Raw genomic sequence first — 24,807 nt, forward strand, 5'->3', positions numbered from 1 at the left:
CTCTCTATCTCTGTTTGAGAGAACATATCATAGAGATTGTGTTAAAAAAAGATTGTTTTACATTATATAAAGTGTATAGTGTAGGTGTAGTATAGTATATGGGGTAATATAGTATATTAGAGTATAATGTTGTATAGCATAGTGTAGTATATATAGAAGTGTATATTGTTATATTGTTTGAATAGGTGCTTATAGTACAGAGTAGTATATAAGTATATAGTTAGTATATAGTGCACTGGGATTATATATAGTATATAGTTTGTACTAGCTGGTGGCCCGGCGTTGCCCGGGTATGTATTGCGTACAGCGTTGGCTCCACCCAATTTTCCTAACACTAACACACAATTACTCAATTACTTAATGACCAAGTGTGTGAGCTTTGTGGTCTTTGGCATGAATAATTTGCATTGAAATAAAATAAATCTGATTGGCTGTGGCTCCATCCCTTTTCTGAATTTGAACCCCAATCACCCAATGGCCAACTGTACCAGGTACAGGTGATTAACAGTGCAAGAGGCTTGTGCCATTAACAGTGCAAGAATGGCAGCAATTAAATATTCCCCCTTGAAAATCAATAGGTGGATTTTGATTGGCTTTTGTAGGCTCCACTCACTTTTCTGAATATGAATCCCAGTCACCCAGTGACCAACTGTGCAAATTTTGAGAACCCTACCAATAACAGTGTAAGAATGGCTGTAGTTTACATTTTCCCAATTAAATTGTTATTTGTCTCCGCCCACTGATGTCCTGACAATGCTCGAGTATGTATTTGGCTGGTGTTGGCTCCACCCACTTTTTCTAACCCTAACACACAATTACTCAATGACCAAGTTTGTGAGCTTTGCAGTCTTTGGCATCAGAAAATTTGCATTGAAATGAAAAAAAATCTGATTGGCTGTTTGTGGCACCACCCCTTTTTCTGAATTTGAACCCCAGTCACCCAATGACCAACTGTACCAGGTTTAAGGCTTGTGCCATTAACAGTGCAAGAAAGACAGCAATTACATATTCCCCTTGAAGATCAATAGGTGAATTTTGATTAGCTTTTGTAGGCTCCATCCACTTTTCTGAATATTAATCCCATTCACCCCATATTCAATTGTGCAAAGTTTGAGAACCCTACCATTAACAGTGTAAGAATGGCTGCTGTTTACATGTTCCCAGTGAAATTTGTATTTTGTCTCCGCCCACTGATGACCTGGTTGTTGCCCGGTAATGTATCTGGCTGGTGTTGGCTGCGCCCACTTTTACTAACCCAAGCATACAATTAATCAATTACTCAATTACCAAGTTTGTGAGCTTTGCAGTGTTTGGCATCAATAATTTGCATTTGAATGAAACAAATCTGATTGGCTGTTTGTGGCTCCACCCCCTTTCTTAATTTGAACCCTAGTCACCCAATGATCAACTGTACCAGGTTTGAGGCTTGTGCCATTAACAGTGTAAGAATGGCAGCAATGTCAATATTTCCCTTGAAAATAGGTGTATTTTGATTGGCTTTTATAGGCTCCACCCACTTTACTGAATATTAATCCTAGTCACTCAGCGACCAACTGTGCAAAGTTTGAGAACCCTACCATTAACAGTGTAAGTGACTGCAGTTTACATTTTCCAGTGAAATTTGTATTTGTCTCCGCCCCCTTTTTGGTTATGGGAATAAAAAGTATCCTATACTTTATTCCAGGTAATGTACTATGTGTGTGCCAAATTTCATTCAAATCCGTTCAGCCATTTTTGCGTGATCGAGTAACAAACATCCAAACATCCGACCTATATTAGTAGGATATAGTAAAGTTTAAATATACATATTATTAAGGTAGTATGTAGTACTGTATAGCATATACATGGTATAAAGGTATATAGTTAGTACAGTGTAGCATGTGTATGTGTTATTTAGGTAGTATATAGTATAGTGTATATACAGTGTGATGCGAAAGTTTGGGTAACCTTGTTAATTGTCATGATTTTCCTGTATAAACCGTTGGTTGTTACAATAAGGGCTCTTTCACATTAGAGGCTGCGGTAGAAAAGGCTGAAAGTCAGCCTTTTGCTTAACGCCAATACATAGCGTTTTCAAAGCGTTTTCAAAGCCTTTTGAAAGAGTTTTACAGCTCATATGAAAACGTCCTTTTTTTTTTCTTCTATAAAAATAAGTGAACAAGTTAGCTGTAAAACGCTTTGAAAACGCTTTGAAAACGCTGAAGTTGGCGTTTTCTATTGACTATCATTGAAACGCCAACAGCCAACTTCAGCTGTAAACAGCCCTGAAAAAGCTCCTGGGAGCGTTGAAACGCAACGCTCCAAAACGCCGAGTTAGATGTGAAAGGTAAAATGAAAGTCTATGGACTTTCTTTTACCTAGCAAAACGCCAACTTCGGCCGTGGCGTTAAAACGCCGAAAAATCCCTCTGGTGTGAAAGGGCCCTAAAAACATGTCAGCTTAATATATCATATAGGAGACACACACAGTCATATTTGAAAAGTTAAATTAATTTTATTGCATTTACAGAAAGTGTGCAATGATTGTTTAAACAAAATTAGGCAGGTGCATACATTTGGGCACCACAAAAAAGAAATGAAATCCATATTTAGTAGATTCACCTTTTGCAGAAATTACAGCCTCTAAACACTTCCTAAAGGTTCCAATGAGAGTCTGGATTCTGGTTGAAGATATTTTGGACCATTCATCTTTACAAAACATCTCTTGATCATTCATGGACAGCTCTCTTTAACTCACACCACAGATTTTCAATTATATTCAGGTTTGGGGTCTGAGGTGGCCATTCCAGAGCATTGTACTTGTTCCTCTGCATGAATGCCATAGTGGATTTTGAGCAGTGTTTAGGGTCACTGTCTTGTTGAAAGATCCAGCCCCGGCACAGCTTCAGCTTTGTCTCTGATTCCTGGACATTGGTCTCCAGAATCTGCTGATACTGAGTGGAATTCATGCGTCCATCAACTCATACAAGATTCCCAGTCCCTGCACTGGCCACACAGCCCACAGCATGATGGAAACACCACCATATTTTACTGTAGGTAGCAGGTGTTTTTCTTGGAATGCTGTGTTCTTTTTCCTCCATGCAGAACACCCCTTGTTATGCCCAAATAACTCTATTTTAGTGTCATCAGTCCACAGCACCTTATTCCAAAATGAAGCTGGCTTGTCCAAATGTGCTTTAGCGTACCTCAAGTGGCTCTGTTTGTGCTGTGGGCGGAGAAAAGGCTTTCTCTGCATAAATTTCGCATACAGCATCTCTTTGTGTAAAGTGCGCCAAATGGTTGAACGATGCACAGTGACTCCATCTGCAGCAAGATGATGTTGTAGGTCTTTGGTGCTGGTTTGTGGGTTGACTCTGACTGTTCTCACCATTCGTCGCTTCTGTCTATCTGAGATTTTTATTGGTCTGCCACTTTGAGCCTTAACTTGAACTGAGCCTGTGGTCTAGTGTTGGGCGAACAGTGTTCGCCACTGTTCGGGTTCTGCAGAACATCACCCTGTTCGGGTGATGTTCGAGTTCGGGTTCGCCCGAACTACTCAATGCCCCCTGAACAGGGCCCGAACAGGGCCCTGTTCGCCCGAATACGGCCCCCCTATGGGGTCGCAGGCATAAGGGGGGGAGCATGCCCCGATCGCGGGGGGGTGTCAGAAATTCCCCCCACCCCCTCCGCTAGCGCTCCCCCCTCTGCCCGCTTCCCCATAAAAAAAGTTTGCGGAAAGTTAACAGTACCTGCTGTGGCTGGCTGGCTGGCAGTAGTGTTGGGCGAACACCTGGATGTTCGGGTTCGGGAAAGTTCGCCGAACATGGCCGCAATGTTCGGCATGTTCGGGCCGAACCCCGAACTCCCCGAACATCCCGCTTTTGGGGGCCCTATGGGGTCGCAGGCATAAGGGGGGAGCATGCCCCGATCGCGGGGGGGGGTCGGAAATTCCCCCCACCCCCTCCGCTAGCGCTCCCCCCTCTGCCCGCTTCCCCATTCAAAAGTTAGGAAGTGAAACTGTACCTGTGCGGCCGGTAGTGGGTGACTGGCAGTGGGCGGCACTATGGAGAGACTGAGGAGGAGGAGGAGTCCGGAGAGTGACGCGTTGAGGGAGGCCGGGCAGCGGGCGGATCAGCAGTAGTACCGTACTACTGCTGATCCGCCCACTGCCCGGCCTCCCTCAACGCGTCACTCTCCGGACTCCTCCTCCTCCTCAGTCTCTCCATAGTGCCGCCCACTGCCAGTCACCCACTACCGGCCGCACAGGTACAGTTTCACTTCCTAACTTTTGAATGGGGAAGCGGGCAGAGGGGGGAGCGCTAGCGGAGGGGGTGGGGGGAATTTCCGACCCCCCCCGCGATCGGGGCATGCTCCCCCCTTATGCCTGCGACCCCATAGGGGGCCAGTATTCGGGCGAACAGGGCCCTGTTCGTGCCGAACAGGGGCCCTGTTCGGCCAGGCAATGAGCCGTTCGGGCGAACCCGAACAGTTTGGCCGAACACCACCAGGTGTTCGGCCGAACGCGAACATCACCCGAACAGGGTGATGTTCTGCAGAACCCGAACAGTGGCGAACACTGTTCGCCCAACACTAGCTGGCAGTGCCAGTGACTACTAGGAGACGCTTTGAACTTGAGGCTGGGCAGCGGGCGGTTCAGCGGTAGTACCCTTGTGGTACTTCCGCCCTTTCTCTGACCTCACGTCCTCTACGTGATGACGCATACGAGGGTACGCATGACGGCCTCAAGTTCAAAGCGTCTCCTAGTAGTCACTGGCACTGCCAGCCAGCCAGCCACAGCAGGTACTGTTAACTTTCTGCAAACTTTTTTTATGGGGAAGCGGGCAGAGGGGGAGCGCTAGCGGAGGAGGTGGGGGGAATTTCCGACCCCCCCCCCCCCCGCGCGATCGGGGCAAGCTCCCCCCTTATGCCTGCGACCCCATAGGGCCCCCAAAATCGACATGTTCAGGGGTCCCATTGACTTCCATTGAGTTCGGGGTTCGGGCCGAACATGCCGAACATCTGGCCCATGTTCGGCCGAATGGACCCGAACCCGAACATCCAGGTGTTCGCCCAACACTACTGTGGTCTTCCATCTCCTCAGTATGTGTCTAACTGTGGAAACACACATCTGAAATGTCTTATACAGCTTTCTGTATCCTTCCCCTAAACCATGATGGTGAGCAAACTTTGTCTTCAGGTCATTTGAGAGTTGTTTTGAGACCCCCATGTTGCTACTCTTCAGAGAAAATTAAAAGAGGAGGGAAACTTACAATTGACCACCTTAAATACTCCTTCTTATAATTGGATTCACCTGTGTATGTAGTTCAGGGGTCACTGAGCTTACCAAGCCAATTTGAGCTCCAATAATTAGTTCTAAAGGTTTTGACATCAATAAAATGACAACAGTGCCCAAATTTATGCACTTGCCTAATTTTGTTTAAACAATTATTGCACATTTTCTGTAAATCCAATAAACTTAATTTCACTTCTCAAATATCACTGTGTGTGTCTCCTATATGATAAATTTAATTGACATTTTTTTTTCGGAACAACCAATGATTTATACAGGAAAATCATGACGATTAACAAGGTTGCCCAAACTTTCACATCCCACTGTAAGATATATAGCTAATATACAGTCTAGCACGATTATACATAGTACTATATAAAAAGTGTATATAGGTATATAGTTAGTATATACTGTAGTGTGTTTAAAGGGGCACTATTGATTAACATGTTTATTTCAATTGAGGTAGAAAATGTTTGGGAAGTGCTGCTAAGTACTGGTGTATACATTTCACTGCTTATCTATTTGATTACTGTTATCTAATTACTTTCACAATTTTCTGATGGCAATTCTGACCGCAGACTCAGCCATGAGGGGAGGGAGGAAATTCCCTCACAGAGTGTATCAGTTAACCCTGTGTGCAGAGAGCTCAGTCAGAGACAGGCAGAGAGTTCTCTCACAGAGAGCAGAGGAAATGTATCCTATGTGCAACATAAACATTTGTAAAATACTATAGTGTGTGAAACCTGATACCTGTTTTCAAATAATCTGCTTCAATATTACACAGTGTTCTTAGCATGTCAGACTGCAGAGATGCACCTCTGCAAATGAGACATTCCACACATAGCTAAAATCTACACACCATGAATTATAGCTTTTGCCTCTGATATTTAACATAAAAAGTAGGAACATGTTAACACAGCTACTTAGACATTATTTGCACACTGTCATTTTAGAACACTTGGGTATTGATAGTATTCCTTTAAATATAGTTAGAAAACAAAATAGTGTAATTATTAGAGATGGCCCTAACAGTTTGCCGGCAGACAGTTCCTGGCGAACTTGTGCTCTTCCCCATTCGCAATTAGCACCATTTTTTTGTAAAAAAATTGTGCTTGCATTTTTTACATTAAAGACACTGGCCACAAACATCTTTTAATGTTTCAGCAGCCACCAAATTTAGCTGTTAATAGCAAAGCCCTTGCATGTGCTAGAAACACCAGATTTGCAGGGTATGTTAAGAAGTAGAGATGGCCCGAACAGTTAGCGGCGAACAGTGAACATTTGCCATGTTCGATTCGCCTCCTATACATCATCATTGAGCTAAACTTTGACCCCTTACCTCACAGTCAACAGACACATGGCAGCCAAACAGTGCTAACACCCCTTCCTGGACCCCCCCCCCCCCAGCAAAAAACAGTTGCTGTGGTCATATTGGATTGATTCTCTGCTAGCTGCTGACTGTTAGTGAGAGCAGGTTCAGACTATCTGCAGATAGGTAGGGAAAGCATTAGCTAGGCTTGCGTTCTTGTTCCTTACTTGCTGTGAAAGCACCTCAAACAGCCCTTTTGAGGGTTAGCACATCAGTCTCCTGTGTTTTGTGTGTGTGTGATAATCCGCAGCCCACTGTCACCCAAAACTGTGTGCACACTACTGCTGTTGCCTCATTAAGTTGCAGGCACAGAACCACTCCAGTGCATTATTATGTCACTGTATTCTGATAGCACTATTGCATTTCTCTGTGTGAGACTCTCCACAGCCCACTGACACCCAGAGCTGTGCATAATGTGATATCATTATGGTTTAAAACCCGACTTTGCGTCAGCTCCGTAATTTTTGGTGAGACTTTTGGCATGGATCCCCCTCTAGCATGCCCCTCTAGCATGCCCCCCTCCAGGTATTAGATCCCTTGAAACAACTTTTTCATCACTTTTGTGGCCAGACAGGATTGTAAAATTCACCTGTCCATTGAAGTCTATGGCGGTTCGCCAGATTCGCCTTTTCACGAACATTTTGCGGAAGTTCGCATTCACCATTCGCAAATGGAAAATTCTATGTTCATGACATCTCTATTAAGAAGTAGCATGGGAAGAAGAGGAAGAAAAACATTTCAAAAAGATCTTATAGTTTTTGAGAAAATGGATTTTAAAGTTCTTGTTCTGAGCGTGGGAAATGTTTTAATGGCAGCTGAATTTGGCGGTTAATAGCAAAGCCCCCGCACATGCTAGAAACACTAAATGTGAAGGGTGTATTAAGGAGGGCAAACAAGAGGGAAAGAAACTTTTCAAAAAGACTTTACAGTTTTTGTGAAAATTGATGTTACATTTTGAGGAAAAAAAGTAGCAAAGTTACTGTGGTAAAATGACAGATAATGTATTAACATGTACATAAATGCATTTATTTTTATTTTCATACATGCTCATTGCTCAGAGCATGGGAAATAAAAAAAAAATATGAGGACCCCCCTCCCTAAATTGTTTAACTCCTTGTCCCCATGCAGACTGGGATAGCCAGAATGTAGAGCCCCAGCCATGTGGGCCTTCACACCCTCATCTATACCAGCCCACATGGTCCATGGTATGGGGGGGAGGGGCGGCCAAGCCTTCCCCTCCCCCCCCCCCTGGAGCCCTTGTCCAATCCATGGACAAGGGGCGCTTCCCCAACTCCGGTGCCCCAGGAGGAGGTGAGGCTGATCCTCTGCTCACTTGTGTTTACAAGCAAGGTTGAGTTGGCTGAGGTGACTCAGCATTGGAGAAAAAAAAATGGGAAGAAATGGCATCAGGATTTAGCCTCAAACTGTGGGCAAAAGACATGGTTCCCACCAGTACAGAATTCTCTTCATTTACTATATAAAATTCACTGAAATCAAAACTTGGACAGTGCAATACATGTGTTATGTAAGTAGAGCAAGTATTTATCTACTTATATATAGCTAATCCTCCTGCTTTAAAACGTTTCCCACACTCAGAACAAAAACTTTAAAATTAATTTTCTCAAAAACTATAAGGTCTTTTTGATTTTTTTTGTCTTGTCCCCACTCTCCTTAACCACCCTGGCGTTCTGATTAAATCGCCAGGGTGGCTGCGGGAGGGTTTTTTTTAGATAAAAAAAAAACTATTTCATGCAGCCAACTGAAAGTTGGCTGCATGAAAGCCCACTAGAGGGCGCTCCGGAGGCGATCTTCCGATCGCCTCCGGCGGCAAGAGATAACACGGAAGGCCGCAATGAGCGGCCCTCCGTGTTTCGCTTCCCTCGTCGCCATGGCGACGAGCGGAGTGACGTCATTGACGTCAGCCGACGTCTTGACGTCAGCCGCCTCCGATCCAGCCCTTAGCGCTGGCCGGAACTGTTTGTTCCGGCTACGCTGGGCTCGGGCGGCTGGGGGGACCCTCTTTCGCCGCTGCACGCGGCGGATCGCCGCGCTGCAGCGGCGATCAGGCAGCACACGCGGCTGGCAAAGTGCCGGCTGCGTGTGCTGCTTTTTATTTGGTGCAAATCGGCCCAGCAGGGCCTGAGCTGCAGCCTCTGGCGGTGTTGGACGAGCTGAGCTCGTCCAGACCGCTCAGCAGGTTAAAGGGGATCTGAAGTAAGAGGTATACGGAGGTGGCCATATTTATTTCCTTTTAATCAATACCAGTTGCCTGGCAGCCCTGCTGATCTATTTCTCTGCAGTAGTATCTGAATAACACCAGAAACAAGCATGCAGCTAGTCTTGTCAGGTCTGACTTTAAAGTCTGAAACACCTGATCTGCTGCATGCTTGTTCAGGGTCTATGGCTAATAGTATTAGAGGCAGAGGATCAGCAGGGCTGCCAGGCAACTGGTATTGCTTAAAAGGAAATAAACATGGCAGCCTCCATATACCTCTCTCTTCAGTTCCCCTTTAACATACCGTGCAAAATGGGTGTTTCTAGCATGCACCAGGGCTTTGTTATTAACCTCTAAAATTGGCGGCCGCAGCAAACAGCCGGTTCGCTAACCTTTGCAGTAAATTCACATTCAAATTCACATTTGCAAAGAGAACATTTGTTGTTTGCTACATCACTAGTAGTTATATGTAGTGTAGTTTGATTATATATAGTATTTAGGTAGTATAATAGGGATGAACACAAATTTCGCATTGACGTAATTTTGCATCAAAATGATGATGCAACATTATAAATTGAAATTTCAGGAAAAATCATAATTCATTTCATCTGTAGTTGTAATTATTCTAAATGTTCCATAATTTTTGCGTAATTTTAACGTACTTTGATGCCGACTCTAGCAGTAAATAGCAAAGTCCCCATACATGCTATTGTCGTCACCAAAATTGATACACATGTTAAAGTGACCCTAAAGTCAGGGAAAACAATGAGTTTAAAGGGGAACTGAAGAGAGAGGTATATGGAGGCTGTCATGTTTGTTTCCTTTTAGACAATACCAGTTGCCTGGCAGCCCTGCTGATCCTCTGCCTCTAATACTATTAGCCATAGCCCCTGAACAAGCATGCAGCAGATCAGGTGTTTCAGTGGTTCAGACTTATAAGTCTGATCTGACAAGACTAGCTGCATGCTTGTTTCTGGTTTTAATCAGATACTACTGCAGAGAAATAGACCAGCAGGGCTACCAGGCAACTGGTATTGATTAAAAGGAAATAAACATGACAGCCTCCATATACCTCTCTCTTCAGTTCCCCTTTAACTCACCTGGGGCTTCCCTCAGCCCACTGAAGCTGATCGGTGCCCACGCTGACTCCATCAGATGTCCCTGGACCGGCCGGCGGCGACTTCCGGCTTTGCCGTCACCGACCGACAGGCTGGGAACGCGAGGGATTCTTCGCGTTCCCAGCCAGAATAGCGCCCCCTATGCTGCTATTGCGGCCTCCCTATGCTGCAACAGCAGCATAGGGTGCGCTATTCTGGCTGGGAACGCGAAGAATCCCTCGCGTTCCCAGCCTGTCGGCCGGTGACGGCGAAACCGGAAGTCGCCGCCGGCCGGTCCAGGGACATCTGATGGAGTCAGCGTGGGCACCGATCAGCTTCAGGGGGCTGAGGGAAGCCCCAGGTGAGTTAAACTCATTTTTTCTTCCTGACTTTAGGGTCACTTTAAGAAGATTAGTGGGCACAAGACAAAAAATAATAATTTTTAAAAAAGACCCTGTCGTTTTTAAAGAGAATCTGTATTGTTAAAATCGCACAAAAGTAAACATACCAGTGTGTTAGGGGACATCTCCTATTACCCTCTGTCACAATTTTGCCGCTCCCCGCCGCATTAAAAGGGGTTAAAAACAGTTTTAAAAAGTTTGTTTATAAACAAACAAAATGGCCACCAAAACAGGAAGTAGGTTGATGTACAGCATGTCCACACATATAAAATACATCCATACACAAGCAGGCTGTATACAGCCTTCCTTTTGAATCTCAAGAGATCATTTGTGTGTTTCTTTCCCCCTGCATCTCTCATGCACTGAAGTTTCAGGCTGCTTGTTTCTTCCTGCAAACAGCTCTGCCCTTGTCTGTAATTCTTCAGTATGTGAAAGCCCAGCCAGCTCAGAGGATGATTTATCCAGCTTGTAAAAGATAATAGAGCAGAGAGAAGCTGCACTAATCTAAATAACACACAGGCAGTGTGCAGAGAGGGGCCTGGAGGGGGGAGATGCATCACAGAATCACAACACTGAAGAACTTGGCAGCCTTCCAGACACAGGCTGACAAGTCTGACAGGGGAAAGATACATTGATTTATTACAGAGACTGTGATAGCAGAAAGTGGTGCAGTAAGCCAGAACACATTAGAATAGCTTTTGGAACATGTAGGATGATAAAAAACAGGATGTAATTTTTGTTACGGAGTATTTTAAAAATGCAAAGGAAAAATGTTTTTTCAAACTATAATTTTTTTCTGAGTTTAAAAACCATTTTTCGTTTGCATATTTGAAATTGATTTTCTCAAAAACTGCAAGATCTTGTACCAACTATTTTCCTCAACATATATAGCAAAGTAGCAATGGTGATGATCGCATGTATGGAGGCTGTGATATTATTCACCACTAAATTACGCCAACATTACCTGAAATTACAAATTATTACAAAAAAATCAATTGAATTTGCAAATTGTAATTATGTAAGGATGTAACATTTTGCATATTTGTAATTAGCTGATACAATCATCACTAGTATATAATATAGTGAATATCATTAGTTTATTGTTACTATATAGTCTCTCCTAAACACCCCACCCCTGTTTAAAAATGCAGTTGTGCCGTCCATGTTGCATTCAGTCTTCGGCTGGTATAGTGAGAGGTAAGGAGAGACATTGCTTTATATAGGGAAAGCATTAGCTAGGCCTGTTTTTGTTGTTCCTCGCCAACTGACTTGCTGTTAAAGCACCCCAAAAATCCCTTCTGAGGGCTACTACATCCTTCTGCTGTTTTTATTTTTATTTTATTTTTTTTTGGTGCATGAGACACTCCACAGCCCACAGGCACCCACCCAGAGCTGAGCCCATTACTACTGCTTACTGCTATTGCGTGCCACATTAGAAACAAGCACAGTACTACTTCAGTGCCTTATTTTTTGATGTATTGTGTTTAAGCTATTGCATATCTCTGTGCCTGGCACTCCACAAGCCCACTGGCACCCATTCACAACTGTGCCCACTACCCACTACTACTGCTATAATTGTGTGCTACATTAGACACAAGCACACTACTAATCCAGTGCCTTATTTTTCACTGTGTGAAAGATTACATATCTCTGTGTGTGATACTCCACAGAGCAGGGGTGTAACTACCATGTACCCCCCTGCAAAAACAACTTGCATGGGGCCACCTATATCTATGCCTCCCCACCCCCAAGGCCCAAGGAGCCAGATGGGCAGCCATGTAGAGTAGCATGTGCAATATTTCCTGCTTCCAGTGCAGCAAGTCTCCTCCATGCATCTCAGCACACTCTCTCTTCTGCTGGCTCTCTATCACATGACCGATGCAAGTCACATGATTATGCGCTGGATGAAGGGCAGCAGAGAATGCTGCTGTGAGGCACAGAGATTTGTGGCAGTGGAAGCAGGTAAATATAAAGCTTCCTGTGCTACCCTGCATGCAGATGGGAGAAGGAGGGGACCCCAAAGCGTCTGGGCCCCCCAGCAATCGCAGGGGTTGCTGGGGCTATTGTTACGCACATGCAGTTGGTTGGTTACCGGCGTCACATAATATGCCTTCTTAACCACTTGCCGATCAGGGGATTTTTCAATGATCGGTGCTGCGTGGGCTCTACAGCCCGCAGCACCGATCAGGAGTGCAGCAGGGCGATCAGACTACCCCCCTTTTTTCCCCACTAGGGGAATGTCCTGCTGGGGGGGTCTGATTGCCGCCGGCTGCATTTGCTTAGCAGGGGGGGCTCTTCAAAGCCCTCCTCCGCAGCATTCTCCGCCGTCTCACCGCTCCCTCCCTCTCCCTCCCCCTGTGAGCTGCGCAGGACGGATTTCCGTCCTGCGCATTGAAGGATAGGCTTCAGCCTATCATATGCCGGCGATCCCCGGCCAATCAGAGGCCGGGGAATGCCGATTTGCTTTACGGCGCTGCTACGCAGCAGCGCCGTATGATGTAAGCAGCGGGGATTTCTTCCCCGCCTGTTTAGATTTTGCCGGCGAGCCGCGATCGGCGTCTCTTCTGCTGTTCTCTGAGGCAACCTCCGTGAACTGACATGGAAAGGCCGCTTGATCGAGCGGCCGTTTCCATTTTAACCCGCAGACAACCAGTTTACGACAATCGGCGTTAGCTGGTCGTCAAGAGGTTAAGCTCTAGAACCTTTGTTTTAAGGTCAGATTATTAAAGGTATAAACAATATACAATACAATAACATTTCTATAGCGCTTTTCTCCCATAGGACTCAAAGCGCTTAATAATATGTCAGTTGGTTCATCACTGTTCCAATTGTCCTGATCAGCTGGAGAACTCCACTCACCCAACTAGTCGTGCTAGCTAGTCTTGTGGTTGAATCTGGAGTAAGTAATACAGTACTAGACCAATTTCACTCAAGTACATTTCATATATGTGGTGGCTGAATGGTGTAATGGTTAAGGGCTCTGCCTCTGACACAGGAGACCAGAGTTCAAATCTTGGCTCTGTCTGCTCAGTAAGCCAGCATGTATTCAGTAGGAGACCTTGGGCAAGTGTTCCTAACATTGCTACTGCCTCTAGAGCTCCCCCTAGTGGCTGCAGCTCTGGCGCTTTGATTCTGCCAGGAGAAAAGTGTGATATAAATGTTATTTGTCTTGTCTAATATTTGTGTTACTATTATCACTTTTTAATTTTGTGATGTTGCTTATTGTACATGATACCTGTACATCCCTCCAGATCAGTAATGTACCCAATGCATTATTTGCCTGTATCATTTAGTTTGCTAAAACAACCCCCCCCCCCCCAAAAAAAAAAAAAAAAAAAAAAATATATATATATATATATATATATATATATATATATATATATACTATTATGTAAAAAAATAATAATAATAATAATGTTAACCCGGCCCGTGGTTCGTTAGCCAGGTAATCAGTGAATCGGGCTATGGTGCCCAATCACTGATTCCTCTCCCCCGCTGAAAAAGCGACAGCTTCTCTCGGAAGCTTCGCTTTTTCTTGCTGTAGCGTCCCCCATGTGTCTCTCTAAGCATATGTTACGCTTAGAGTGACGTCATGTAAACAAACTCATGGCCGCCATCTTGTGGCCAAAAAGTAATACTACAACTAAAAGTAAAAAAAAAAAAAATCAACACACATTTACATTATAAACCTATTGTTTACATCCCACCCTCCCAAAACAACCCAAATAAAATGTTTAATATAAAAAAAAACAAAAAACATTACAATAAAAAAAACACATTAATATTTAGCTAAGGGTCTAAACTTTTTAAATATCAATGTAAAGATGAAATATTTCTATATTTTTTTTTATAGTGATAGATGCAAAACGGAAAAAATGCACCTTTATTTCCAAATAAAATATTGTCGCCATACATTGTGATAGGAACATAATTTTAATGGTGTAATAACCGGGACATATGGGCAAATACAATACGTGAGTTTTAATTATGGAGGCATGTATTATTTTACAACTATAATGGCTGAAAACTGAGAAATAATGATTTTTTTCCGTTTTTTTCTTATTCTTCCTGTTAAAATGCATTTACAGTAAAGTGACTCTTAGCAAAATGTACCACTCAAAGAAAGCCTAATTGGTGGCAGAAAAAACAAGATATAGATCAGTTCATTGTGATAAGTAATGATAAAGTTATAGGCTATGAATGGGAGGTGAACATTGCTCACGTGAAAACGACGGAACGCGAATGGGTTAATAATAAGATGGAGTTGTCACCTACAGGGTTTTGTTTTTGAATGTGAATGCTGGTTTTGATGGCAACACGTTCACTGATTGCAATAATAAACAAGGGCCAAGTGCATTACCTCTAATTATGACCTGTATGCCAAACAGGCTGCAATCCTCACCCATGATTTTAGCAAAAGAGAGTATCACAGTGATTGATGCGATGAAACAGCCACCCATCAGAGCTGACATCGGTAGGACCAAATCTGGCATCCAAACATTTTTGGGTCCTGCAGTGTTTGATATGCTACCTTGTCACAACTGTCAGAATTGCAGCAGTATCATCATAGGGTGATAATGTTGCACATCCCAGATCAGATAAACATGACTGTGCATTAATTTCTTCCTTTTTTTTTTGTATGCATACGGATTAATTAATATAGATCAAATATTCACACCTTCAAAGAACAGAGTACTGAACGAACCTTCGCCACCAATCTGTGGTCTATAACCCAAGAACAAAAATATGGCACCAAATCCACCACTAGCAAGACAATTACACTGGTGTGTGTTAGAGGAGGTATTCTTTCCTGAAGGCACTGATCCCGCACAGATACTCTTACAAAGAGAATGTTTTTGGATACACAAAATAGGGATTCTAAAACTGTATGGCCTAAACAATGAGTTTGGACTAAAGTGTTTCCTTTCCTAAGGTTCATTCGAGCTCGCTTCTGCCATCTTTTAATTGAATTATGTTTTTTTGATTAGAATTGTTGCAAATTATATGCATACGGTGGATGTTTTTCTTTAAGTGTTATGTGTAATGTAAGTATTGTCTTAATTTTCAGGTTAACATTTACTTGATAAGGGCACCTTCCTGAAACGCTGTGCCTGCTTGTCTGTGCTATGCAATAAACAGGAAACTCCTTCCGTGTTGGTGGCAGAGCTGGAGTCATGTGGTCTGTACTCCCTTCTGTAAGCCACGATGAGTCAGAATAGCCATAAATACAGGTAACAGTCCTTACCATAACGTAGCCATACATGTCCAGTAATTCTGCCATCCCATCCTCACCCACAAAGGCAGCTACTTCCCCCTCCTTCATACAGGAATAGTTTGGAGCCTCCATCTCATCTCCTGATAACATTGTTATAATATTATGCACAGTCTGTATCAGATCTCTGCAGTTGTCGTGTAACTTATACCCCAGAGTAACGTTGGGGAGAAGCTCCTTATCCTCATTAATTTCTCTGACTGTGAGTACAAATATCCGGAGCTCTAAATAGTCCTTCAAACTCGGGCTGTAAAGATTGTGGGCAAGAAAATATAATGATTAAAAATATAGAGAGGCTGACAGATGGATAAGATAATTAGATAGATAGATAGATAGATAGATAGATAGATAGATAGATAGATAGATAGATAGATAGATAGATAGATAGATAGACAGACGGACGGACGGACGGACGGACGGACGGACGGACGGACGGACGGACAGACAGGCAGATGCATAAAATAGTTAGTTAGTTAGTTAGTTAGTTAGTTAGTTAGTTAGATAGATAAATAGATAGACCGACAGGCAGACAGACAGACAGACTGATAAAATAGTTAGTTAAGGTGGCCATAGAATAATAGATAGCAGGACCACCACCTCTAAAGAGGTAAAGGTGGCAATTGCCCCAGGACCCCTAAACCTGTGGCGACCCCTCAAGTTGCCCCTCTTCCTGTGTGTGTTTAATCTGTATAGGAAACAGAGGAGTTGAATAATGGGAACCCTAAAATGATTTGTGGGGACATATTATGGACACCTAATGATATTCTGTGATGGGGGAGATTGGATTGGGCCTGGCAGCCAGCTCAGAGGCCCTGGAGGTGAGTTAGTTAGAAGGGTGGCTCCCCAAGTTAGTAATTAAGCTTAGTAGTCAAAGTGCCAAAAGTTGGTATTTTCTGATAAACTAGTCTTTATGGCTGGGTAAATATGCCTCTGGCAGCCTCATGAAGATTTCCTCGAGCCTCAGGGTGGTACCAAAAATGTTCAACAAAACATTTTTTGCGAACTGCATTGAAGTCAATGGCACCAAGTTTAGTGGTTAATAACCCTCCATACATGATATAATCATCAATTTTGCTAGGTGTGTTATGGAGAATAGTGGGAACGGAAGGGGGAGGGGGGGTCAAAAAGACCTTGCAAACATATATTCAATTTACTATTATTATTTTTGTATTTACAAAGTGACAACATATTACTTAGCACCGGATAATAAATACATATAATGATACAAGGATGAGAGATGTAACAAGGTTATATGACATGGGACAAAGCTATACAAAGCAAACGGGGTACAAAATACATCATCATATGATTTGGTCTGGTCAGGTAGGTCCAGTAATACAAGTACGAGGCTGTCATAGGAAAGGAGCACATGATCATGTAGAATACACAAGGGAAGGGAGAGGGTACAAGATACATGATCATGTGATTTGGGCTGGTTAGGTAGGTCCAGTAATACAAGTACGAGGCTGTCATAGGAAAGGAGCACACGATCATGTAGAATACACTAGGGAAGCGAGAGGGTACAAGATACAGGATCATGTGATGTGGGATGGTTAGGTAAGCCCAGTAATACAAGTATGAGGCAGTCATAGGAAAGGAGCACACAATCATGTAGAATACACTAGGGAAGGGAGAGGGTACAAGATACATGATCATGTGATGTGGGCTGGTTAGGTAGGTCCAGTAATACAAGTACGAGGCTGTCATAGGAAAGTAGCACACAATCATGTAGAATACACTAGGGAAGGGAGAGGGTACAAGATACAGGATCATGTGATGTGGGCTGGTTAGGTAGGCCCAGTAATACAAGTCTAAGGCAGTCATAGAAAAGGAGCACACCATCATGTAGAATACACTAGGGAAGGGAGAAGGTACAACAGACGCGTAGCTTGGGGGGGTCGGGGTAGGACAAGTGCCCCCGGGCACTAGGTCCCCAAGGGCGCCCAGCTGCAGTGTCTTTTTTTTATATACAGTGGAGGAAATAATTATTTGACCCCTCACTGATTTTGTAAGTTTGTCCAATGACAAAGAAATGACAAGTCTCAGAACAGTATCAGTTCAATGGTAGGTTTATTTTAACAGTGGCAGATAGCACATCAAAAGGAAAATCGAAAAAATAACCTTAAATAAAAGATAGCAACTGATTTGCATTTCATTGAGTGAAATAAGTTTTTGAACCCCTACCAACCATTAAGAGTTCTGGCTCCCACAGAGTGGGTAGACACTTCTACTCAATTAGTCACCCTCATTAAGGACACCTGTCTTAACTAGTCACCTGTATAAAAGACACCTGTCCACAGAATCAATCAATCGAGCAGACTCCAAACTCTCCAACATGGGAAAGACCAAAGAGCTGTCCAAGGATGTCAGAGACAAAATTGTAGACCTGCACAAGGCTGGAATGGGCTACAAAACCATTAGCAAGAAGCTGGGAGAGAAGGTGACAACTGTTGGTGCGATTGTTCGAAAATGGAAGGAGCACAAAATGACCATCAATCAACCTCGCTCTGGGGCTCCACGCAAGATCTCACCTCGTGGGGTGTCAATGGTTCTGAGAAAGGTGAAAAAGCATCCTAGAACTACACGGGAGGAGTTAGTGAATGACCTCAAATTAGCAGGGACCACAGTCACCAAGAAAACCATTGGAAACACATTACACCGCAATGGATTAAAATCCTGCAGGGCTCGCAAGGTCCCCCTGCTCAAGAAGGCACATGTGCAGGCCCGTCTGAAGTTTGCCAATGAACACCTGAATGATTCTGTGAGTGACTGGGAAAAGGTGCTGTGGTCTGATGAGACCAAAATAGAGCTCTTTGGCATTAACTCAACTCGCTGTGTTTGGAGGAAGAAAAATGCTGCCTATGACCCCCAAAACACCATCCCCACCGTCAAGCATGGGGGTGGAAACATTTTGCTTTGGGGGTGTTTTTCTGCTAAGGGCACAGGACAACTTAATCGCATTAACGGGAAAATGGACGGAGCCAAATATCGTGAAATCCTGAACGACAACCTCCTTCCCTCTGCCAGGAAACTGAAAATGGGTCGTGGATGGGTGTTCCAGCATGACAATGACCCAAAACATACAGCAAAGGCAACAAAGGAGTGGCTCAAGAAGAAGCACATTAAGGTCATGGAGTGGCCTAGTCAGTCTCCGGACCTTAATCCAATAGAAAACCTATGGAGGGAGCTCAAGCTCAGAGTTGCACAGAGACAGCCTCGAAACCTTAGGGGTTTAGAGATGATCTGCAAAGAGGAGTGGACCAACATTCCTCCTAAAATGTGTGCAAACTTGGTCATCAATTACAAGAAACGTTTGACCTCTGTGCTTGCAAACAAGGGTTTTTCCACTAAGTATTAAGTCTTTTATTGTTAGAGGGTTCAAAAACTTATTTCACTCAATGAAATGCAAATCAGTTGCTATCTTTTATTTAAGGTTATTTTTTCGATTTTCCTTTTGATGTGCTATCTTCCACTGTTAAAATAAACCTACAATTGAAATGATACTGTTCTGAGACTTTTCATTTCTTTGTCATTGGACAAACTTACAAAATCAGTGAGGGGTCAAATAATTATTTCCTCCACTGTATATATATATATATATATATATATATATATATATATATTAACATTTATCTTATCCTCGGCGCCTGCGGCGCCGGGCCGGATGTCACCACTCAGTGATGTCACCAGTGACGTCACACGTCACCGCCGCGCAGCGTCCATACGAGTGGAATGCTGCGCAGAGCGGCAGCTGGCAGAGAGAGAGATGCGCCGCCAGCGAGCCAGCTCAATCCTTCCTAGAGGCTAGACAGCGTGCGTGGAGCCCAGGTGGAGGCAGCCGGACCGGACCAGATTTAAATCAGCCAGGCAGCCCAGGACCAGAGGCAGCGCACACCGCACAGCAATGTCTGCCTATACAGGCATATTTGACGGTGAGCGAACTTGAAGCCTGGCAGAGGGAGAGAGGGAGGGTGGGTGGCTGAGCGTGAGCCTGACGGGGTGGGGTGGGGAAATGGAGGGGGGATTGGTAGTGTTGGGGGAGAGCAGGCAGCGATTAGGTATATCTGTCTCATCTCATGTGTTCCTATAAACAGTTAATGGAACATGCTGGAAGGTTGGGTATATAGTTGATTGAAGGAGGGGGGGGGGGGGGGTGTATATATGACATACATACTTATCATCATGTCATATATACCCTCTTACCCCTCCACCTCCTCGCAATCTATACCCAACCTTCCTACAGGTTCCATAAATTGTTTATAGGAGACATACTAAGGGATGGAGGGTGGGAGAGCCTGGGACAGGGGGGGGGGGGGTTGGTAGTGTTGGGGGAGAGCAGGCAGCGATTAGGTACAATGTCTGTCTCTCTTTTTTTTAATGATTTTTTTTCAACTTATAGCATCAGCATGTGCCCTGCTGTTCCCTGCTCCTCGCCCCCCAGCCCCAGCAAGGTATGGATCACAGCGGGCGTAAGAAGATTACAGCTCAGTTAACTCACATCTGCAGGCTACAGTCCGGACGCTAGAGCTCCAGGTGACAGGTTTCACTCTCTTCTGTCTCCTCTGCAGCGCCGCTTGCGTACTTCCTGTATAGTGTATCAGGAAGCATGTGAGCAGTGGCGCTGCAGAGGAGACAGAAGAGACCTGTCACCTGGACCTCTAGCGCCCAGACTGTAGCCTGCAGATCAGGATGTGAGTTAAGTGTGCTGTAATCTTCGTACGCCCGCTGGCTGCTGTGATCCATACTTTGCCGGGGGCGAGGAGCGAGGAACAGCAGGGCACAGTGACAGGATTGGGACCGTGGGGAGAGAATACAGAAGTAAGGCACTCTTCCCTGCGCCCCCATAGCCCAACGTTCAGAGGGTGGAGCCTGCCCAGCCTCTGCCTCGGCCCGGCTGTAGCGGCGAGTGTAACAATGTTGCAATGCTTAATGCGGAGGGAGGCGGGGGCCGGATCCACAGCGTGCCGCCCTGTCATACATAAGATTGCTACTGATTGGGCAGAAGAAGCAGCGTACAGCTCCACCTACCGCCGCTGCCGTCATATCGTCGCTAACAGGCGGTAGGCAGAGCTGTACGCAGCTTACACTGTACATTTGGCTCCACCCATAACCACGCCCACATTCATTATGTGGCCGTGCCCCATCTTTTGGCGCGGCGCGCTGCGTGCGCCGCACCCTTCACCTTGGGGGCGCATTAATAGTCTTTGTCCCCGGGCGCTGAAAGCACTAGCTACGCCTCTGGGGTACAAGAGACATGATCATGTGATTTGGGCTGGTTAGGTAGGTTTACTGATTTACTGAAATCCGTGATTGGGGTATCCGAGCGCCACTGGCTACTTGCTGGCAAAATGTCTGCAACTCTCACCTGGGTGACATCAGACTATAGTGGGGATTGTGAGAAGGACAGAGAAACAGCAGCTGTGCGGTTGCAGCCTCATGCATGCATGAGATGACAAGATGTCAGTAAATCCAGGGAGGGTAAACACATTCATTACAAATAACTCACACTGCAGATGCTGCACAGGACTGCAATTACCAGAGTGGTATCTCACTGACATGTCAGCAATGCCTTCTATGTTCTGATATGACCCAAGTGAAAGTTACAAACTTTGGCCACCTCACAGCAGGTCATTTTTTTTAAAGATTTAGCATCGCTGGAGCCTCTATGTCTATATTTTTTCCCACAGTACATCAGTGTCACAGAGTGTTCAGTAGCAGGAAGGCCCTATAAGCAATCTTTAAAAAAAAATGTAATATGTACGAGAAAAACAATACTGAAAGGCTAATTACAATAACTGGTATAATATTAATGGACATTTACAGTTTATGAACTGCAACCATTCAAGTGGGACTTATTACATTTGTTGAGCGCTAGATCCATTGTGACTGTTGCAATTACAATAATAATGGACACGTATTGTGAAAATATGCAACATTTTAAATACATCCATATCAATGTGTATTTCTTTGCGAGGAAATGCACTAGAAATGACTTTTTTCCTATGTCAATGTCACTTACAGTGGGTAGTGAATATCTGACAGATTCTAAAGACTCATCCATCCCCTCATGGGAGATTGTCAGTTATTTCTTTATTTGCATAAACACTTACAGAACTGCAGCTGCCAAATTAGTGTGCAAGCTTGATTTTGTAAAGAATAAAGGAAACACTGAGAATTCTCCATCAGACGATGGACCAGTCTAAAATCAGTCAGATTTGTCTACTTTTTACTAGTGATGACCATAATCTTATTTAATTATAATGACACAACATTTTTCATACATTTTTGCAATTATAGCCATATTACAAAATGGAAATTGAGTTGATGGTGCCAAATGTAGTGGTTAATAGCAAAGGCCCCTGTACATGCTGGCACCAAAATTGGTAACTGTGATAAGGGAAATGGTGGAACAAGTAAAACAATTCAAAAAGAAGACCTTGTAGTTTCTGAGAAAAGTCAATTTTAAAAAATGCAAAGGAAAAATAGTTTTTAAACTTAATACAATTACATTTTTAAAAGCATTTTTGCTTTGCATTTTTAAAATCAATGTCTCAAAAACTGCAAGGTCTTTTTGAACATTTCTTTTTAACCTGTTTCCACTTTTCCCCTTAAAGAGAACCCGAGGTGGGTTTGAAGAATATTATCTGCATACAGAGGCTGGATCTGCCTATACAGCCTAGCCTCTGTTGCTATCCCAAACCCCCCTAAGGTCCCCCTGCACTCTGCAATCCCTCATAAATCACAGCCACGCTGCTGACAAACAGCTTGTCAGAGCTGGCTGTGTTTATCTCTATAGTGTCAGTCTGCTGCTCTCCCCGCCTCCTGCAGAACTCCAGTCCCCGCCTGCATCCCTTCCCTCCCTGCTGATTGGAGAGAAGGGACGGGGCAGGGACCGGAGCTATGCAGGAGGCGGGGGAGCAGCTGAGACTGACATTACAGATGTAAACACAGCCTCACAACACGGCTGTGATTTATGAGGGATTGCAGAGTGCAGGGGACCTTAGGGGGGTTTGGGATAGCAACAGAGGCTGGGCTGTATAGGCAGATCCAGCCTCTGTATGCAGATAATATTCTTTACACACACCTCGGGTTCTCTTTAACATAGTTAGCAATTTGGTGACAGCATGGATGGAGGCGTTGGTGTTAACCGCTCAAGTCATCACAAAATGACTTAAAAATTTAGCAAAATTGTGAAATTATGGTTTCTGATTACGATTACAAATTATGTTAATTAAGATTTTTCCCAAAATGTCACATCATGATTTTGCATTGTAATTTCAAATTACCATGTGAAATAATGATTTTGTGAAATCTGTGGTCATCTCTCCTTTTTACCACATCCTGTAAGGGGCATAGTGGTTTAGGAAAGAATAATAATACAAAAATAATAATAATAATTATAGTGCCTTTTTCCTCTAAGAGAAATGTACATCTTATATGTATAAGTTTTACATGTTACACTTGTAACAGTGGTCCTTTAACCACTTAACATCTCAGTCGTTTTCAGCTTATGCATCCGAGCAATGTTCACCTCCCATTCATTAGCCTATAACTTTATCACTACTTATCAAAATGAACTGATCTATAGCTTGTTTTTTCCGCCACCAATTAGGCTTTCTTTGGGGGGTACATTTTGCTAAGAGCCACTTTATTGTAAATGCATTTTAACAGGAAGAATAAGAAAAAAATGAAAAAATTCATTATTTGTCAGTTTTCGGCCATTATAGTTTTAAAATAATACATGCCTCCATAATTAAAACCCACGTATTGTTATTGCCCATTTGTCACGGTTATTTCACCATTTAAATTATGTCCCTATCACAATGTATCGCGACAATATTTTATTTGGAAATAAAAGAGCATTTTTTCCGTTTTGCATACATCACTATTTACAAGCTTATAAAAAAAAAAATAGAGAGAAATATTTCATCTTTACATAGATATTTAAAAAGTTTAGACCCTTAGGCAAATATTTATGTGTTTTTTTTTTATAGTAATGTTTTTTGTTTTTTTTTATTAAACATTTTATGTGGGCATTTTTGGGAGGGTGGGATATAAAAGTGTTTTATTTGGGGAAATATTTGTGTATTGTAATGTTTTTTTAAATTTACTTGTAGTTTTACTTTTTGGCCACAAGATGGCAATCTCGAGTTTGTTTACATGACGTCACTCTAAGCGTACAATGTACGCTTAGAGGGACATAGCTTCAGAAAGAGCGAAGCTTCCGAGAGAAGCTGTCGCTTTTTCAGCGGGGGAGAGCAATCAGTGATCGGGCTCCATAGCCCGATACATTGATTTCGTGGCTACCGAATCCGCGGCCGGGAGTGCGTGTGCATGCGCGCGATCGGCCGCGGGAGTGCGCCTGTCCTCCTTGACGTTTTTATACGTCAAGGAGGACAAAGTGGTTAAGAGGGTAACGTCTTCAATAGCCCATGTAAAATGTAAAATATAAACTGAAATACTAGCAGCAAGGCCAGTGCTGTGCATGTAGCATTGCACGGTATGTGTCAGTGTCACCTGCAGAAACTCTTATTTCTGTAGTGTAGTGGAGGAGTAGACCGCACAACCCTACATTTCTGCGGTATATGACTGCTCTGGCCGGTAACACGTGTAGGGCAGCACTGCTCTGACTATACTAGCCCTGCTGGATTCATACTTGATTTTTCCCATAAGCAGTGTATTGTGCTGAGAATATTTAACTTGCAAAAACGGTCACTTACTTTCTGCATGAAATTCTAGAGGCTTGCTTCCTGAAGGTAAGAGTTTCAGGTTGGCCCCATCTCAGGTTGAAGAGTCCCCCAATAATGACATCACCATCACTGTGATACTGCACAGGAGAGTCAGGCCTGGTTGCAGTGATTCTGCATTGGGAAGAGGAGTTGTAGAATATTCTGCAGGATGAGGGACATAGGAAGACCCCATAGACTGTGACACCAATCACGATGGAGAGAAGCCTCAGTCCCGACCTCTCCATGTCTCAGGGAGGAATGATGGAATCTACGAGGGTGCAGCTCTCCTGCCTTCATCATCAGCTGGTGATCAGCACAAATCCTCTCACTATATAAACCTTTCCTGAAGAATATTTACACCAGCAGCAGCAGCTACACCGAGCTGAAATATCTCCACAGTTCTAAAAGCCACGTCACTTCTAATTCAGGTTTTTTTTCCATTCTATTTCTTTATTA

The 24,807-nt window shown here is 43.8% G+C and overlaps 1 protein-coding gene across 1 annotated transcript in view; it reads right to left on the reverse strand.

Moving 5' to 3' along the window:
- Positions 1-24,596, reverse strand: part of LOC137532699 (vomeronasal type-2 receptor 26-like) — a 59,695-nt gene extending 35,099 nt beyond the window's left edge. The window contains exons 1-2 of the mRNA XM_068253528.1: positions 24,343-24,596; positions 15,596-15,869 (exon numbers count right to left, since the gene is read on the reverse strand). Of these exons, the coding sequence (XP_068109629.1) occupies positions 15,596-15,869; positions 24,343-24,596 (528 nt within the window). The remainder of the gene's footprint in view (positions 1-15,595; positions 15,870-24,342) is intronic.
- Positions 24,597-24,807: the final 211 nt, after the last annotated feature.

This window comes from Hyperolius riggenbachi, chromosome 1, assembly GCF_040937935.1.
Source record: "Hyperolius riggenbachi isolate aHypRig1 chromosome 1, aHypRig1.pri, whole genome shotgun sequence".
Taxonomy (NCBI): Eukaryota; Metazoa; Chordata; class Amphibia; order Anura; family Hyperoliidae; genus Hyperolius; species Hyperolius riggenbachi.